At 34.4% G+C, this 15,782-nt stretch overlaps 3 protein-coding genes across 4 annotated transcripts in view; 1 reads left to right on the forward strand and 2 right to left on the reverse strand.

Annotated features, from left to right (window-relative positions):
• Positions 1–2,629: 2,629 nt before the first annotated feature.
• LOC135834855 (uncharacterized) lies at positions 2,630–4,503 on the reverse strand. 2 transcript variants are annotated; one of them, XM_065348831.1, is made up of 4 exons: positions 4,347–4,503; positions 4,188–4,268; positions 3,955–4,089; positions 2,630–3,846 (listed from the first exon to the last, which is right to left on the reverse strand). In XM_065348831.1, exons 2-4 carry the CDS (start codon positions 4,222–4,224, stop codon positions 2,999–3,001), a joined length of 1,020 nt encoding a protein of 339 aa, XP_065204903.1. In that variant the 5' UTR covers positions 4,225–4,268; positions 4,347–4,503; the 3' UTR covers positions 2,630–2,998. The 2 variants fall into 2 exon arrangements, with proteins under 2 accessions (XP_065204903.1, XP_065204904.1); XM_065348832.1 differs by having other exon boundaries at positions 4,188–4,265; positions 4,347–4,424.
• Positions 4,504–12,122: 7,619 nt separating this feature from the next.
• LOC135834857 (carbonic anhydrase 2-like) lies at positions 12,123–14,209 on the forward strand. Its single transcript, XM_065348834.1, has 5 exons — positions 12,123–12,446; positions 12,533–12,677; positions 13,471–13,579; positions 13,662–13,904; positions 14,002–14,209. The coding sequence occupies exons 1-5, from the start codon at positions 12,224–12,226 to the stop codon at positions 14,125–14,127; spliced, it is 846 nt and encodes a 281-aa protein (XP_065204906.1). The 5' UTR covers positions 12,123–12,223; the 3' UTR covers positions 14,128–14,209.
• Positions 14,193–15,782, reverse strand: part of LOC135834856 (glucose dehydrogenase [FAD, quinone]-like) — a 58,279-nt gene continuing 56,689 nt past the window's right edge. The window contains exons 7-8 of the mRNA XM_065348833.1: positions 14,680–14,814; positions 14,193–14,515 (exon numbers count right to left, since the gene is read on the reverse strand). Coding sequence (XP_065204905.1) covers positions 14,222–14,515; positions 14,680–14,814 — 429 coding nt within the window. The 3' untranslated portion in view covers positions 14,193–14,221. The remainder of the gene's footprint in view (positions 14,516–14,679; positions 14,815–15,782) is intronic.

Raw genomic sequence — 15,782 nt, forward strand, 5'->3', positions numbered from 1 at the left:
CACTGCACCGAATTTTTCAAGACCTAATATCCCTACGAAAATTTTCCTACCTAACTGGGATTCGAACCTGCGACCTCTCGTTCTAACTGCCTGCACTTAACGACATGGCCGCGAGTAGAATGTTTAATTCAGGCCCTCGAAGTATTTATAAATTTTTCACTGTTTGGGAATGTTTTCCACTGACGATGTACTCAGTAGGTACATCGTTTACTGTATTCAGTAAATCACTACATGTTTCTCAGCCATGTTTAAGGAATGTAATCATTGCTTACTATACGATGTAACTATTACCCACCAAATGATGTTCTGAATACCATGTCTGCAGGACTGAGTCCCCAAAGAAATGTAATGAGAACATAGAATTGAATTTTCAAAAGTGATGCAATAAATCCATCCTGCCGATGTACTCATTCCATTATTTGATGCATTCTCTGATTTGAACTATGCAATCATTACATCAAAATGAGGTAATTTGAAAATTACTGTACCGTGCAGTAACCATTGCATCAATTTCGGGATTGAATACAGCGTTTTGAAAATCATTTCTTTCAGTGCAGCAGATTTTTCAATGCTCGAAATTTTCGTAAAATTTTACCAAACAGAACTGGGAATTTAAAATTCACTCTGCACTTTTTACCAAAGAGAACTGGAAATTTAAAATTTACTCTGCACCCAATTTCAACACGGTTGAAGTCTTTTGGAGCCTCCAGCAACTTTTTGAAAATTATTGGAGCCTCCAGTAGATTTTTGAAACTTGAAATTTTCTCAAAATTCATCAAACGGAGATGGAAAGCCAAAATTGATTCATCAAACTAATTTCAATACGCTACGAAGTCAACCGTAGGTGGATTTTAAGTCATTTTGGAGCTTCTAGCGACTTTTTGAAAATTACTGGACCCTCCAGCAGATTTTTCAACGCTAGAAATTTCCGCAAAATTTTACCAAACAGAAATGGAAATTTAAAATTCACTCTGCACTCCTATTTTAACACGGCAAAAGCCCTTTGGAGCCTCCAGCAACTTTTTGAAAAGTACTGGAGCCTGCAGCAGATTTTTCAACGCTCGAAATTTCCCCAAAATTTTACCAAACAGAAATGGAAATTAAAAATTCACTCTGCATTCCTATTTTAACACGGTAAAAGCCCTTTGGAGCCTCCAGCAACTTTTTGAAAATTACTGGAGCCTGCAGCAGATTTTTCAATGCTCGAAATTTCCGTAAAATTTTACCAAAGAGAACTGGAAATTTAAAATTCACTCTGCACTCCAATTTCAACACGGTTGAAGTCTTTTGGAGCCTTCAGCGACTTTTTGAAAATTACTGGAGCCTCCAGTAGATCTTTGAAACTTGAAATTTCCCAAAATTTCATCAAATGGAGATGGAAAGCCAACTGCAGGTGGATTTCAAGTCGTTTTGGAGCCTCCAGCGACTTTTTGAAAGGTTGTATGGCGTTTTTTGGAAAATTTAAATTTCCCAAAAGTAGCTGGAAGCTTCAAAACCATTTGAAGCCACCATACAGTCGACTTCATATCGTATTGAAATCAGTTTGCAAAGTAAATTTCAGCTTGCTCTCCATTTGATAAAATGTGGGAGTTTAAAGTTTCAAAAATCTGGTGGAGACTCCAGTTATTTTCAAAAATACGCTGGAGGCTCGAAAATGACTTGAACCCACCCGAAGTCGTCTTCAGAGGGTGTTAAAATTGGAGTGCAGAGTAAATTTGTGCTATTCATCTCCCTTTGATGAAATTTCAAATTTCAAAAATCTACTGTGGGCTCCAGTAACTTTCAAAAAGTCGCTGGAGGCTCCAAAATGACTTGAACCCACCTGAAGTCGTCTTCAAAAGGTGTTAAAATTGGAATGCAAGGCTTTCCATCCCCGTTTGATGAAATATTTGGGAAATTTCAAGTTTCTAAAATCTACTGGAGGCTCCAGTAATTTTCAAAAAGTTTCTGGAGGCTTCACATCGCCTTGAAATCCGCCTGCATTTGTCTTCGTAGTGTATTGAAATTAGTTTGCAGAATTTTGATGAAATTGTGTGGGAATTTTGAGTTTCAAAAATCTGCTGGAGGCTCCAGAACTGCGCAAAACGGTTTGAAACAGTTTCCAATCAATTTGGCATGTCGAAAATGGAGTATATTCCAAATTTCAGCTTTCTTGGCCAATTTAGTGAAATTTTGATTTTTTTTCATCATTTTTTTTTATCTAAATTTGATTTTTTTAAATTCACCAAAAATCGAAAAAGGACCTTCAGCACTTGAAATTTTGACACGTAATAAATTTTTACCTGATCTTTCGATCTACTTTTGTACGGTTTAAAAAATGTCGTGCAATTCCTATGTTGGAACGCAAAATCTGCGATTTCAGCTGACCTGTTAATCAAAATGGCCGCCATTTTGTAAGTTAGCGTCATTTTTTTAGGATAAGGTCTAGAAATGTTCCTTAGGACTCCCCATTCAAGAAAAAAGCCTTCCCGGAGGGTCGACGGGGGGGGGTACAATAGATTCTTATGCGGACAGTGCAGGAATCATCTTCGAGTGGAAAATGTAGCAACTGCAAGCCTGAAAAAGGCTGCATGGTTCGACATTTTGATCAAAGCAGGGTATACGATCACAGATGCCAATCAATCAAAAATTAGAATTCGAGAAAATGTATGAAACAATTCTTGATTTATACTCGTATAATTAACACTGCTATGAAATTTTATGAATATTAAAATCCCGAATTTTCGGTTCTATCGTATGATTTGAGCGATTCTGTGTTGAAGAATATATTGTATAGGTATTGGAAAACAGTAACAAATGAATATGTTGCTTTGAATGTTGCTGGATTGTCATTCGCTGATAAGCAGATTGAACTGTGTCCTTGGCCATGAGGCCCTAATTTTAGAAATTTTCCATTTTATAAATCCGTTTTACCAAATTGATACAGTATTATTCGATTCTTGATGACTATAATTTGATTTCGATTCATACATTGAGGATACGTGAAATAGAGTAGGTATCACGATGACGTCTGTGTCTTCAGCTCATTCGCATTCTCATCGTCTTTCTCGCTATTATTAAATATCGTTTTAAATTCTACCAATTGACTCAGTGCTCCAGCTTGTAAAATTTCATCGATTTGTTGAGAAGTAAGTTGATGCTGAGGATTCTGACTTGTGTACAAGTCAATATGAGTCACATTAGCCACTTCTTCGTACGAAATACCAGTAATAGCGCTAAATGTATCCATGACATTTCTCATGTACTCGGAAGGAAACAGCAACAACTGCCTGACCATGTACTTGATGTTTTCTCGATCTTTGAGGTAATCCTCAATGCCACTACTTTCCTCGATCTTAATATTACTTCGAATATCTTCGTATTTATCTTTAATGTATTCGTTCAAATAGTACGTAAAAGCCGGATAGTCGAAATGCCTACGTGAACTGAGAAATGAATCAATTTTAGCCCGAACAATCGGTTTCAAATTAGTTAACAGCCATTCGTTTTCGGGGAACATTCGAATCATCTTATTCTTTATTTGGGTACCGGTGATGTGAGGATCTTGTAGTAGAAAACCAATAGCTTGGGTTAATTTGATGTCTTTTTTGATTGCACTGGTTACGAAGATGGAGGCGATATTGTGCTCGAAACGGTAATCCCATAAATCGACGAATGGCAGGAATCGGAAGAATCTAGAGCTGACGTATTCGTTTCCAATTTGATAGATTTCGCGACAATCGCATACCTTTTGGGAGGGAATGCAGATTGCGTTGCTGACGCATCCGTACATTATGCATTTCAGGTTGCAGATGAATTGGCAGCCTTCGTTACCGAATATCAAGCATTCGAGTGATGATGATCGGTCTGCAAAAAGGATAGATCAAAATGGGTATATGTACCTACTCGTATTTTGAAGTTATTGTTTGATAGGCATAGTAATGATCTAACGAAATGGTGAAAAGTGTGTGTTACTTGGAGTTAGCTCGTTTACGAGTTCGTTTAATAGTAGTTCGGGTGTCGTAGAATTTAGGAATGAGGAGAGTTGTCGCTGGGCGATGTCCATCTCCTTCCATTTTTGGCATAATGATAATTGTAGTATGACAGAAACTTGAAATATAAACGAAAATTGATTAGCATAAATTTGAAACGATACTTGCTTATGGTGATAATAGCTGATCCAGAGCATATTCGTATAATGAACCTACTTGCTATGTATAATAATAGGCTTCGCGATGACCTCATGTTCAGCCAGGTAGATGGCCAAATTGAAAAAGGATTAACAACTACTGTAAAATGTAATCAAATCGATAGATTATTGGATTATTTGAAAAATAATTATCAACATAGAACCAAAAAGTACTCACTTTTTTGTTTTTAAAGCCTAGAGAGCTGTTACATACCTATTCGTAGATACACATAGAATAAAAATTAGGTAAGAGGAAAATGTTATTGGATCTCAGTACTTAATTACCTTGAAAATTATCTGATGTACTTTGATCGAAGTATTATACCTATCCTGATTCTAATTTGATAAATAATAATGATAAATGTGTCGAGATAATTTGGACGAGAATTACCTGCGCGTTTGAATCTAACCTTAAAAAACTATCGAGGAGTAAAAATGTGATAATTTCAACTGTACGGGATGATATTTTCCAGAAAGAAAGTGTAAGGTGAGCTGTTGATTCTGGCGTTCGATAAGAATAAGAACATAACAGTATTATGATAGAAATTTAATCACGTACATATATGGAAAATATTTAAAATAAAAGTTGCTTACTCAAGAGAAAGCTATATGCCGGCCGCTTAATATGCTCTTGTATCTTCATCAGGCTTTACTCACATTATGGAGGTTGATTTATAGATAAGAACATAGAGGGACCGAGAGGCACTAGTTATTGTGCTCTGATTTGGTTGACATTTTTATTGTGAACGTCCATCTCTACAGAATAGCTCCAGAGACGTTCTTGGAAGGGCGATATGGGTCCCTAAAGAGGGGACATTTTTTAAAAAAAATTGTTGTTTTTTCGCTCCACCTGTTTTGGAGGAAATGGCCCATATTCAAAAGAAAGTATTTGAGAAAACGTGTCGACCGAGAACATTTTTTGGGTTCTACTCGGCACTTGAAAATCTTCTAATCGCTGATATTTGGGTAAGATCATATTTTGGAAATTTCTTTTTCTGAGATATTTCACATTAATGGATTCGAAACGTCGAAAAACATCATTTTCCAAACGGGGGGAATATTTCTGGTTCCAGTGGTGGAAATTTTTTGACCATCATTAAAAATTAAGAAAAATAGCGAAAAACTTATTTCGAATTTTTTAGGTTTTTTAAAATTCGCAATAATGTTTTAAAAATTGCCACCCTTGCACTCCAAAATATTCTCCTCATTCCAGAAATTATGTATTTTGTTGTTTTGATTTGACTAATTTAAAATATTTTAGTACTTCCAAAATATTAAAACAAAAAAAATCACCTAAAAATAGCCTAATGGAACAAAAAGGACACGAAAGCACGAAAATTTCTAAAAAAATGAAAAAATGGTGTTGTCACCAAAACTGTGGTTTTCAAGTTTTACTTTCCTCTGATACATTCTTCTTGATTTATAAATATTCAAATGTCTTTGCCCTCGCTTTGCTCGGGCTACTTCTCTCTCTTTTTTTAAAAATTAATATTTACTAAAAAGCTACATCCTTCAAACTACAAATTTGAAAAATTTCGAGGTCCATAAAACCGATCCTCAAGTCTAAAATAATGTTTTAAGATCGAAAAATTTGACAATCTCGGTCGAATAATTGCAAAATGTATGTACCTCGTATTGTTGGATTCACAAAATCCACTCCTTGCATCCACCAAATAAGTATTTCGAAGAATTCTGGTGTTTGAGATGGATAAGAACACAACAGTGTTATGACTTGTGATAGAAATTTAATCGCGAATATGGAAAACATTTAAAATAAAAATTGCTTACTTGAGGGAAACTTGAAGAATGGCAAATGTCTTGCCCGAGCCTGGTGGATATGTTCATAATTTATACAAAAATAGTTGTGTATATTTTTGATCACCACTCAAACAAATTTCTAATCCATTCATTTGGCCCTGGAACCAAATTTCCAACGTCTTCTCTCTTTTTTCGTTCGTCCATTTTTTACAATTCATATTTTTCTCCTATTAATGCAGGATGGACAACCGGTGGTACCACATAATATATTTTTCTTCACCCATTTTCTCACTGAAAATAAATTAACGCAGAAATATCACGTTTCATTTGGTTATCGGAGCAGTTTTTTCAAATTTGTCCTACTGATAATAAAATGTATAAGGGTAGGTGCGAATTTCATGTTCCTATTCAAATGGTGAAAATTTCACAATAAATTGAAGTAAAAACATCGTTTTCGAAACTGGGATAATGTTTTTGAATGCAGTGGTGGAATGTTTTTGGCCATTATTAATTGAGAACAGTAGCGAAAAAAGTACCATAGAATTTTTTTAGTTTTTTTTTTTTCAAATTCGCAATAATGTTCTAAGAATTGCCACCACTGCACTCCCAAATATTCTCCTCATTCCAGAAATGATGTATTTTGATGTTTTGATTTCACTAATTTGAAATATTTCAGTACTTCCAAAAAATTGAAAAAAAATTCACCCGAAAATAGCCTAATGGCACAAAAAATGAATGAAAGTGAGAAAATTCGAGATAGAGGTTTCTTCAAAAAGCACGAAAATTTAAAAAAAAAGAAAAAAAGAATGGCGTCCTCATCAAAACTGTCGGTTGTTTCAATTTTTGTTCCATACCTCTTCAATTTCCTGTAATCCATTCTTCTTGAATTATTAATATTTAAATGTCTTTGCTCTCGCTTTGCTCCGGCTACTTCTCTCTTTTTTCAAAATTAAATTTACTTACTAGAAAGCTGCATACTTATGTACTTCATAGTAAGATGTACATATAAAAAAAAAAAAAAAAAAAAAAAATATTACCTACTAAAATAATATGTATAATAACTACTGCAGCGTGAATTTTGGTATGATGAATTTTTGAACCAAAAAAAATGAAGGATTTAAGACCAGTACTCACTCGAGCTCCTCGAGGGGGGTGGGACTTACAATTTTGCAAATTTTCCTGTGGTTAGAGTTTTAATTAGAAATCCAATATTATGGTGTCTGCTGTTTGATATTGATCAGCACTTTCTATTTTCACCATTGAAACCATCGTCCCCTCTCTCCCCCTTGCGTGAGGCTCAGCCCCCTAAATTGTGGATCTGGAAGACGTCGAGACTCGGAAATGTAAATTTGTGAAAATATTTTAAGTAAAGTGTACAAATAATTTTGGCTGGTGTTTGTGAGAGGAATAAGAACACAAGAAAATTATGATTTATGAATTATGATGGAAATTTAATCGTGATTATGGAAAACATTTAAAATAAAAATTGCTTACTTGAGAAAAACTTGAAGAATGTCAATTATGAAATCATATGAAGCCATGATGTCGTATAATAAAGTTTCAACCTTTCAAACACATTGTCTCTTTGAAAATTCCAATTCTTATTTCTGTGTAAATATTGGTATGATATTGCAAGTGTGGTTCAACTGTTGAACACCACTTCTTCTTGATGTCCTATTGGCGATTTAAATACAAGTAGGTAGGTTATCCATTGCTGATTTAATTTCCCCCTTTGCGTTGATTTTGGTGTTTGAGAGGAATATGAATACAACAGTATTATATGGTCGAAATTTTAATCTGAACGCGCATATAGAAATACTTTGAGAGGAATAAGAACACATATGAGGTATTTTATGATAGAAATTTAATTACGAATATGCAAAACATTTAAAATAAAATTTGCTTACTTACTTTCTCAAGAGAAACTTGAGCCTTTTTTACAATGGAGGTAGTTGTCTTGAAGAAAAAGTCTTGAAAACTCCATTTCTGATAAATCAATGAAAGAAATGAAATATTCATCTCAAGTATTGATAAAATAACACTAGGATACATTTTTTTTGACTTTTTTTGTGTGTTTGAGCTTTGGGTTGAAAATGTGCTTAATGGATAGTTTAGACCCTAAAACAAAAACAGAACGAGTTTTTTAAATTTAAGTTGTTTTGTGGTCAGGAGAGACTGTCAAATTGCAAAACACCTCAAACTGAAGACCCCCCCTTCTGTTTTTTGTTTTGGGGTCTAAAGTATCGATTAAGCCCATTTTCAACCCAAACACAAATATACAGTTGCCTATAGTGTTATCAATAAAATGATGGGCTACTACAACGAGAGTTTGTTGAATACAGCAAAATCGCCGTCTCGTCATCGTTTATTTTCTATGGGAAATTCGCGTCTGGTACATTTATAATCGATTTAAGAGCTTCAGTAACTTGGGCTAATGGCGACCACTTCAACTGCTGTGACTTCTTCTTCGGAATTCTTCTCACCGCAGCTATTTTTGAAGTCGTCTTTCATTTATCTTCATAATTTTATTTGTTATTTGGTCCAATTTGTGCATCACGTTTGTCCTCAAGAGATCGACTTGGATGGAAATGTAGTCGAGGTCATGTTTTAAATTTTGTGATGGTAAATTTTCAAAAATTTTATAAAATACAAATTTGTAGCGTATGTACATGTACCTATTAGTATTCGTTTTATTTCCTATTTTCAACTCGAACCAGTGGTTTGATCTACATAAAACTTCATAAGGCCCCTTATAAGGCATTTCTAAAGGCATTTTTACTCAATCTACGTGTACATATACTTTTTTACAGGAATACGAATCAGGATGAATGAAAACATTACGACTTGTGGGCCTTGGAACTGGCCTGTGCATATGAAAAACATTCCTAATCTTCTTGACATAAGTCTGAGATTCTGACTCATCTTGCACTCCTTCCGACGATTCGAAAAATTCTCCAGGTAATCTCAAACTTTCGCCATATGATAATTCAGCACTGGATAATGGATATACCATCATTGTTGGGCAGCAAACGCATTCCCAGAAGAGCAACAGGTAAGTTTGAAACCCAATTCTGTCCATGACACCTCAAAATCTGTTTAAATTTACGATGCATTCGCTCAATTGCGCCATTGGCTTTCGGATTGTAGCTATTTTGATCTGATCAATTTCTAATAATTTTGAGAGCTCCTTGAATAAAGTTGAAGTAAATTGCGCACCTCTATCTGTTGTTAATCTCAAAGGAACACCATAACGAACTATCCAGTGTCTTACAAACGCATTTGCCACAACTTCTGCAGTCATTTCTTTCAATGGAATCGCTCTATCCATTTTGTGGCTCAATCTGTTATGGTGCATGCATAATGAAAACCTTGACACTCCTCCAAGATAACCAAATCCATATGCACATGCTCAAACTTATCACTTATTGGAAAAACTCCGAATGCTTGCCTAGTATATGACGCTGTACTTCTTTTCATATGTACACTCGTTACAAATTCACTGTAAAATTTTAAAATGTCAAAATTTCAAGTTCTGTTATCTCTAGAAAGTCTCTTTTGAGTAAAATAAACTCTCTTGACGATTTTTGCCCCCTCCATTGAAAACTAAGCTGACCCCCCCCCCCCCGCTAATTAGCTGAAATTTAATGTAAAATACGAATTTCAGCTATTCTAGAGGACCGACTTGGTTTTCTTGAGATGGGGTTAATAATATCCTGATGAGAGTTCATTTTACTCAGAAGAGACTTTCTAGAGATAACAGAACTTGAAATTTTGACATTTTAAAATTATACAGTGAATTTGTAAGGAGTGTACATATGAAAAGAAGTACAGCGTCATACTAGGCAAGAATTCGGAGTTTTTCCAATAAGTGATAAGTTTGAGCAGAATAATGGGCCATATTAACATTTTGAAATGTTTGTATTGAAAATTAGTAAGTCACAGTTAATTTGCAAAATTATAAATATAGCGTCGAGTTAATTAAATATTTGTACATACTTACTCGTACCTCGTTTTTGTCTTTTTTCGTTTCAAATTAGGAATTATCTTTTTTGTAGCGTTAGTCAATTTTGTCAACTCTATTCGCATTCTAGCTTGTTCCGTCAAAAGTTCCCGCCATAATTTATCCATCTCCATTATTTTATTTGTCATTTGGGGTCCAATTTTAGCATCAGGTTTGTCCTTATAGGAGATCGACTTGGATGGAAATGTAATCTAGGTCATGGTCACGTTTTAAATTGGTGATTCTGAAGGTTGATTTATTGATAAGAACATAGAGGGACCGAGAGGCGCTAGATAATCTGCACTGATTTGATTGAAATTTTTATTGTGAACGTCCACCTCAAAAGGGTAGCTCCAGAGACGTTCCTTCCAAAACATTGTCTTTGAAAATTCGAATTCTTATTTCCGTGTAATTATTGGTATGATATTGCAAGTATGGTTGAGCATCTTCTACATTATTGGTACATATTAGGGTGGTCTTTATATACACATCAAAAAAAAAATCGCGATTTCTTCAGCTCGCAGCCCTCAAATATGGTATGACTTTTGGTGAGAGAACTGAAAAATTTTGAAATTTCAAAATTTCAAGTTCTGTTATCTATAAAAAGTCTCTTTTGAGTAAAATAAACTCTCATGACGATTTTAGCCCCCTCCATTAGAAACCAAGCTGACCCCACACCCCCAAATAGCTGAAATTCAATGTAAAATACGAATTTAGCTGTTCTAGGGGACAGACTTGGTTTTATAGGGAGGGGGTCAATATCCTAATGAGAGTTTATTTTACTCAAAAAAGACTTTTTAAAACTTTTGGAACTTGAAAATTTTAAATTTTAAAAATTTCGCTTTGAAGTTGAATTTTTAAAAAAATTTGAAAATTGAGAGGTCCACCGTAGCCAGAGTTTTTCAAAAATGGAAAAAATTAAAAATAGGGAATTACTTTCTCACTGGAGGTCACCACACTTTGAGGGCTGGAAGCAGAAGAAATAGCAATTTTTTTTGTCATGTGTTTAAGGATCACCCTACTAACGAACCCACTGCTGCATATTTCAATTTTTAGATTTGAAATGAAATGTTGCTTACCTTCTCAAAAGAAACTTAAGCCTTCTATCTCTCAGAGACAACGAATGGAGGATGTCTGTGGGCATTGCCGCATACAATATTAATATAGTTCTTCGTACTGTTACTATCTTGAAGGAAACATCTTAAAAACTCTATTTCTGATCAATTAATTACAAAAAAAATGAATTTACCTATTTCAAGCTTCATTTATTTTTCTCATCAACATCAGTATAGTTTGAAACTTGATGAAATACTTAATCAGTAAATACATAGGTATAAAAAATTATCTACAAAAAGAACGAATTAGCGCATCACTTGAGAAATAGTGACGTGACGAGTAAGAAAGTGCTGTAAAATTGAAAAATAACATTCACCAGAAAATACCTAATTGTAAGTAAGTACAGAAATGAATAGTACCTAAGTCGAAAAATGAACAAATTTTGTTATGATCATTTCTTTTCTTACTCTAAAATTTGCAAATTTCTTGGAAATCGAAAATTTTCGATTCGCTATAAAAAATGCATTGAATTGACATCTTTTCAGATTCAAACGCTTTATCAAATTTTAAAGTAAGGGAAAAAATTATCGTAACAAAATTTTTTCATTTTTCAACGTTCTGTGTATTCATTTCCGCACCTTATTTTGTTCATCGCGTTCGAAGTTGAAATTTATTCGTGGTCCCTTCGACTTGCAAGTTAGGCAAACAGTCATGATTGGAAATGTTGTTCATTTTTCGCAGTACTTTCCACTCCCAAGGTCAAAATCGTATATATTTAGTCCCTTCAGTTTTGAAAGTAGGCAACTCCTTCACACAATATTTTTTGCACCAAAAGACCCCCCCCCTCGCAACAGACAACTTTTTCTGCGTTGTTTATTCGAATAATTTGGTAATTTTTCGATGAGAAGCAGACATCTTTATCTTTTTTTATCATTATTACCAGAGTGATAAAATTCTGAAAATTTTATTTCTTAATGGGAACCCTTTATACGAAGGTTGAGCGCAGTAAACAGGAAATTCTATTTATCAGTTTATCACCTCGAACAAATGTTTTACAACACGTGTTTTTTTTTTGTTGCAAAATTACTTCATAAAATACCCAAACCAATTCACTCGAAACTGATACAAACGAAAACAAAATAACATTTATCTTTAAGCAGAATTTATGTTATGCAGTATAAAGGTGCTCGAGGCTTCAAATCGATGAAAATTTAAAATTTTAAAATTTTTTTAAAACAAAAATGAACTTGTATACTACGTGGATATGTATTTTTTTCATTATTTGTCAATATTCTCTACCAGTTTATTCGCAACCAGAGAATCTGAATCGCAGGTACATACCTTCTGCAATTAATATAAATACCAAAAATTTGAAGAAATGTGCTGCTAGTGCAATATCAAGTCCATTATTTGTAACTGCAGTAGCGACTGCTGGATCACTTGTGGTCAATACAGGATATTCTGGTATGAAATCATTTTTGAAAATCTACTTACTCGTATATACCAGGGCAGGTTTTTTTTCAATTGCAGTGCGTATAATCATTTTACAGTTCAAACCACAAACCAAATAAAAGAAGGTGCCAATGCCACTGGGGGTGTTTTAGGAGAAGATGGTTACAGTTTAGTCAACTTCTTGTATTATTGGGCTGGTAATAATTCTAAAGGAATCACTGGAACTACAATCGATGGCAAAGGGTGACTCAAATGGGAGTTATCGAATTGATTTTCAATTTTTGAAAAATGTTTCAATTGATTTCAACTTAATTTTGAGTGTAGTTGAATTGATTCCCAGTCTGATTTTTTGGCCAAAGAAACGAACATGGATTAAACCAGTCACATACGGGTCAATGGCCTTGAAAGTCCTGAAAGGTGAGCTGACCATGACCTCGAGTGGTCAGACAGGCATATCTGCTGACGACCTTATTTCAAAAAATTTCGCTTTTTAAAAAAATTTTCGGATCATTTTGATATGTTTCGTTTATTTTTTTTATTCTTTCTTCTTTCAGAATTCAGAATTTTGTTTTTTATTTCATCCTGCTCATTTCGAAAATATAATTTCGATTTGAATAAATTTCAACCCCTTCTCTACCCCCTGCAGCACTTGGAAAAATGTCTGCTCCCAGTCCTGTTTTTTCACTAAAATTGAACAGAAATGATTACTTACCTATTTTTTCCCTTTTTAAAATCAAATTTTTCAACTTTGTAAGAATTTTGATATTTTCAAAAAATTTTCTACTTTCAAGAGTGTGTTAAATTTTGATTTTTGACCTGGACGAATTCACTTTTCATCACCCGTTTCTCCTCTACTAGAATCAATTCAACTGTATGTAAAAGTAAATATTGGAATCAATTCAACCATCTACTTTTTTTTCAAGGAAAATTATTTGGGAATCGATTCGATTACAGCCTGTAAAATGAACTGAATTTTATCCATTCAAACATTACTCATTTACTATAATCCAAATCTACCATGTTGATAATTTTCCAGTTTCCCCTACGAAGCCAGATTATTCAACAAAAATAATAAATATGCTACATTGGAAGAAGCTGTGGAACACAAGGATGGTATTTTCGATTTTGTGTTCCTTTTCAATATCGTGAGTGTGACTTTAGACATATTCTGTTTGGTGAAATTATCTGTCCAATGAATCTGGATTTTGCAAATATTCCATTTTTTAGTGCTCGACTACGAATTTAGTATTCGAGAAGCTCAGTAAAATAATTCAGAGAGTGGCCAGAGCTGGATCCTTTACACCTGCTTTTGTTGGAACTCAAATCATATCTATAGATTTCATACCTTTGAACTCACCTTATTATTCGTATCGTGGCACGATTCGAGATGTTGACACAGGAAAGACTTACAAATGTTCAACCGTCGTCGTTATCAAACCTAATCCTGGATATTGCATTACTCAAAAACAGGTACCTACCGATAGATAGAGATTATAAAAATATTGCAATCTTATACGTATCTTGAGTTGTTTGCGAAGCCTATAATGAGAATTTTTCAAATTCATAGTTCGACGAGACATTCGGTCCATTGAAGAATTTCCAAGGCAAGTCTTTTTCCAACACCTTGCCCCGTGATCCTTCTCCAGGAAAAGTTTCGCTGTGCAAAGTTGTCACACAAAAAATTTATGTTTGACCTGTCTGTGAGACTTTTTTCATCATTCCAGCAGTTCTCAGCTGAAGTGAAACATGAATTGGCAATAAACTCGACTTTTTGCAAAGAATTTATTTCAATGACGACGAATTTTCGGTTTCATTTTATTTTTACGAGGTTTTTTTGATTTCTTTAACGAAGGAGGCATCCAATCGTACTTGATCAAATCTGATCCTTTTTCTGCGATCATTATGGTCGGAGCGTTTGTATTACCGCTGACGATTTTTGGCATGATCGAGGCGTCGATTACTCGTAGCTTCGAGATACCTCGTACTCGTAGTTGAGGATCGACTACTGCATCTGGATCGTCGTCCGGGCCCATTTTACTAGTTCCTACCGGATGATAAATTGTCAACGTGTATTGACGAGCCTGTAAAAAGAGTGGAAAAATTGAGATGAGTTTAATTGGTTTGAAATTTGGGATTATCGTTTCTTTTTGTTTTACTTGTTTATTTTTTTCCTCAAAATATAAAATGAGCAGGTTTAAAATGCGAGGAAAAAAAGAAGCTTGTATCAAAAGCTAATCATACTAACTTGGCACTCCCAGTATTCGTCGCTTAATATGGCATGCTGTTCACATCCAGGAAAAGGAATAGTGTGAAAACTGGTATTGTACAATTTCATGGCGTTCGTTCGACTCAGCGAGTATGCCACTTTTGCTCCTTCGATCTGAAAAAAGTAACAAATGGAAAATGAAAACAATTACTTACTGAAGAACTAACAGTTTTCTAATAGTAGGTACCTATCTGGTAATTTTGTGTCGTAGATTTATTTTGGCCTTTGATTTTTTTTTTTTGCTTTTCAAGGTTGAAATTAAAAACTAGTGTGAAATATTGTGGACGCGAATCGAGTATTTTGGAGTCTCAAAAAGTAAGGAGATGAAAATGAAATTACGACACTACGAAGAAACGATCGTAAGACTGATATGTTGCGTGTCTGTCCGTTGAAGGGGCAAATAGACATTGAAAAATTATTCAGTTTCAAATAATGCAATGAGATTGAAAAATGAATAAATGCCAAGATAACATGATTATTTTTGTGAGAAATCAGATTCGATAGGATTTCAGACTGTTGGGTAGTTGAAGACCTTGAAAGTGGACCAAATCTTGTAATAATATTCGAGATCTCTGAAGGAAAGAGCACGATTCCACCTGACGACTCCCTCGCTGCAGATTGTGATGTCATAATCAATACCAAGACATGCAACTAACTAGAAAAACTCATGAAATGCCCCTTGGGGATTTGGATGGAAAGTGGGCTCATCATCTGTGGTAGCCCTTTCCCCAAGTACCACACATCGAAATTTCAACTGCCAGTTTCAAGTTGACCTCCCCCCAATAAAATTTTAAATTAACAATTTAAAAAAATTGCTACCCCGACTCTCAGTTTTTTCCCACGGTGTTGTCGTGGAAAAATTTTGACCCATGCTCTTTCAGCTCCTTCAGAGGCCTCATTCGTTGTTGGTTTCGTTGTTGTTTCGTGATTATTGATCTTTTCGCTGCGAGATCGCTTTTGTTTTCTTTTCTCTTGCACCAAGAACTTCTTTCATATTCTCATTTGACTCAATTTTTTTATATTACACATTTCAAGCATTATTCAAATTTTCATCAAAAATATTGAATTTTAATAATTTTTGC

Source organism: Planococcus citri, chromosome 2 (genome assembly GCF_950023065.1).
Source record: "Planococcus citri chromosome 2, ihPlaCitr1.1, whole genome shotgun sequence".
In the NCBI taxonomy this organism is placed as follows: domain Eukaryota; kingdom Metazoa; phylum Arthropoda; class Insecta; order Hemiptera; family Pseudococcidae; genus Planococcus; species Planococcus citri.

Excerpts from the sequence above, each read along its gene's own strand:
- LOC135834855 (XM_065348831.1), bottom strand. The coding sequence starts at position 4,224 with ATGAGGTCATCGCGAAGCCTATTATTATACATAGCAA. Across the intron at positions 4,090-4,187 it reads CCTATTATTATACATAGCAA|TTTCTGTCATACTACAATTA; the intron begins GTAGGTTCATTA and ends TTATATTTCAAG. Across the intron at positions 3,847-3,954 it reads CGTAAACGAGCTAACTCCAA|ACCGATCATCATCACTCGAA; the intron begins GTAACACACACT and ends TCCTTTTTGCAG.
- LOC135834857 (XM_065348834.1), top strand. The coding sequence starts at position 12,224 with ATGAACTTGTATACTACGTGGATATGTATTTTTTTCATTATTTGTCAA. Across the intron at positions 12,447-12,532 it reads GGTCAATACAGGATATTCTG|TTCAAACCACAAACCAAATA; the intron begins GTATGAAATCAT and ends ATCATTTTACAG. Across the intron at positions 13,580-13,661 it reads TTGTGTTCCTTTTCAATATC|TGCTCGACTACGAATTTAGT; the intron begins GTGAGTGTGACT and ends TCCATTTTTTAG.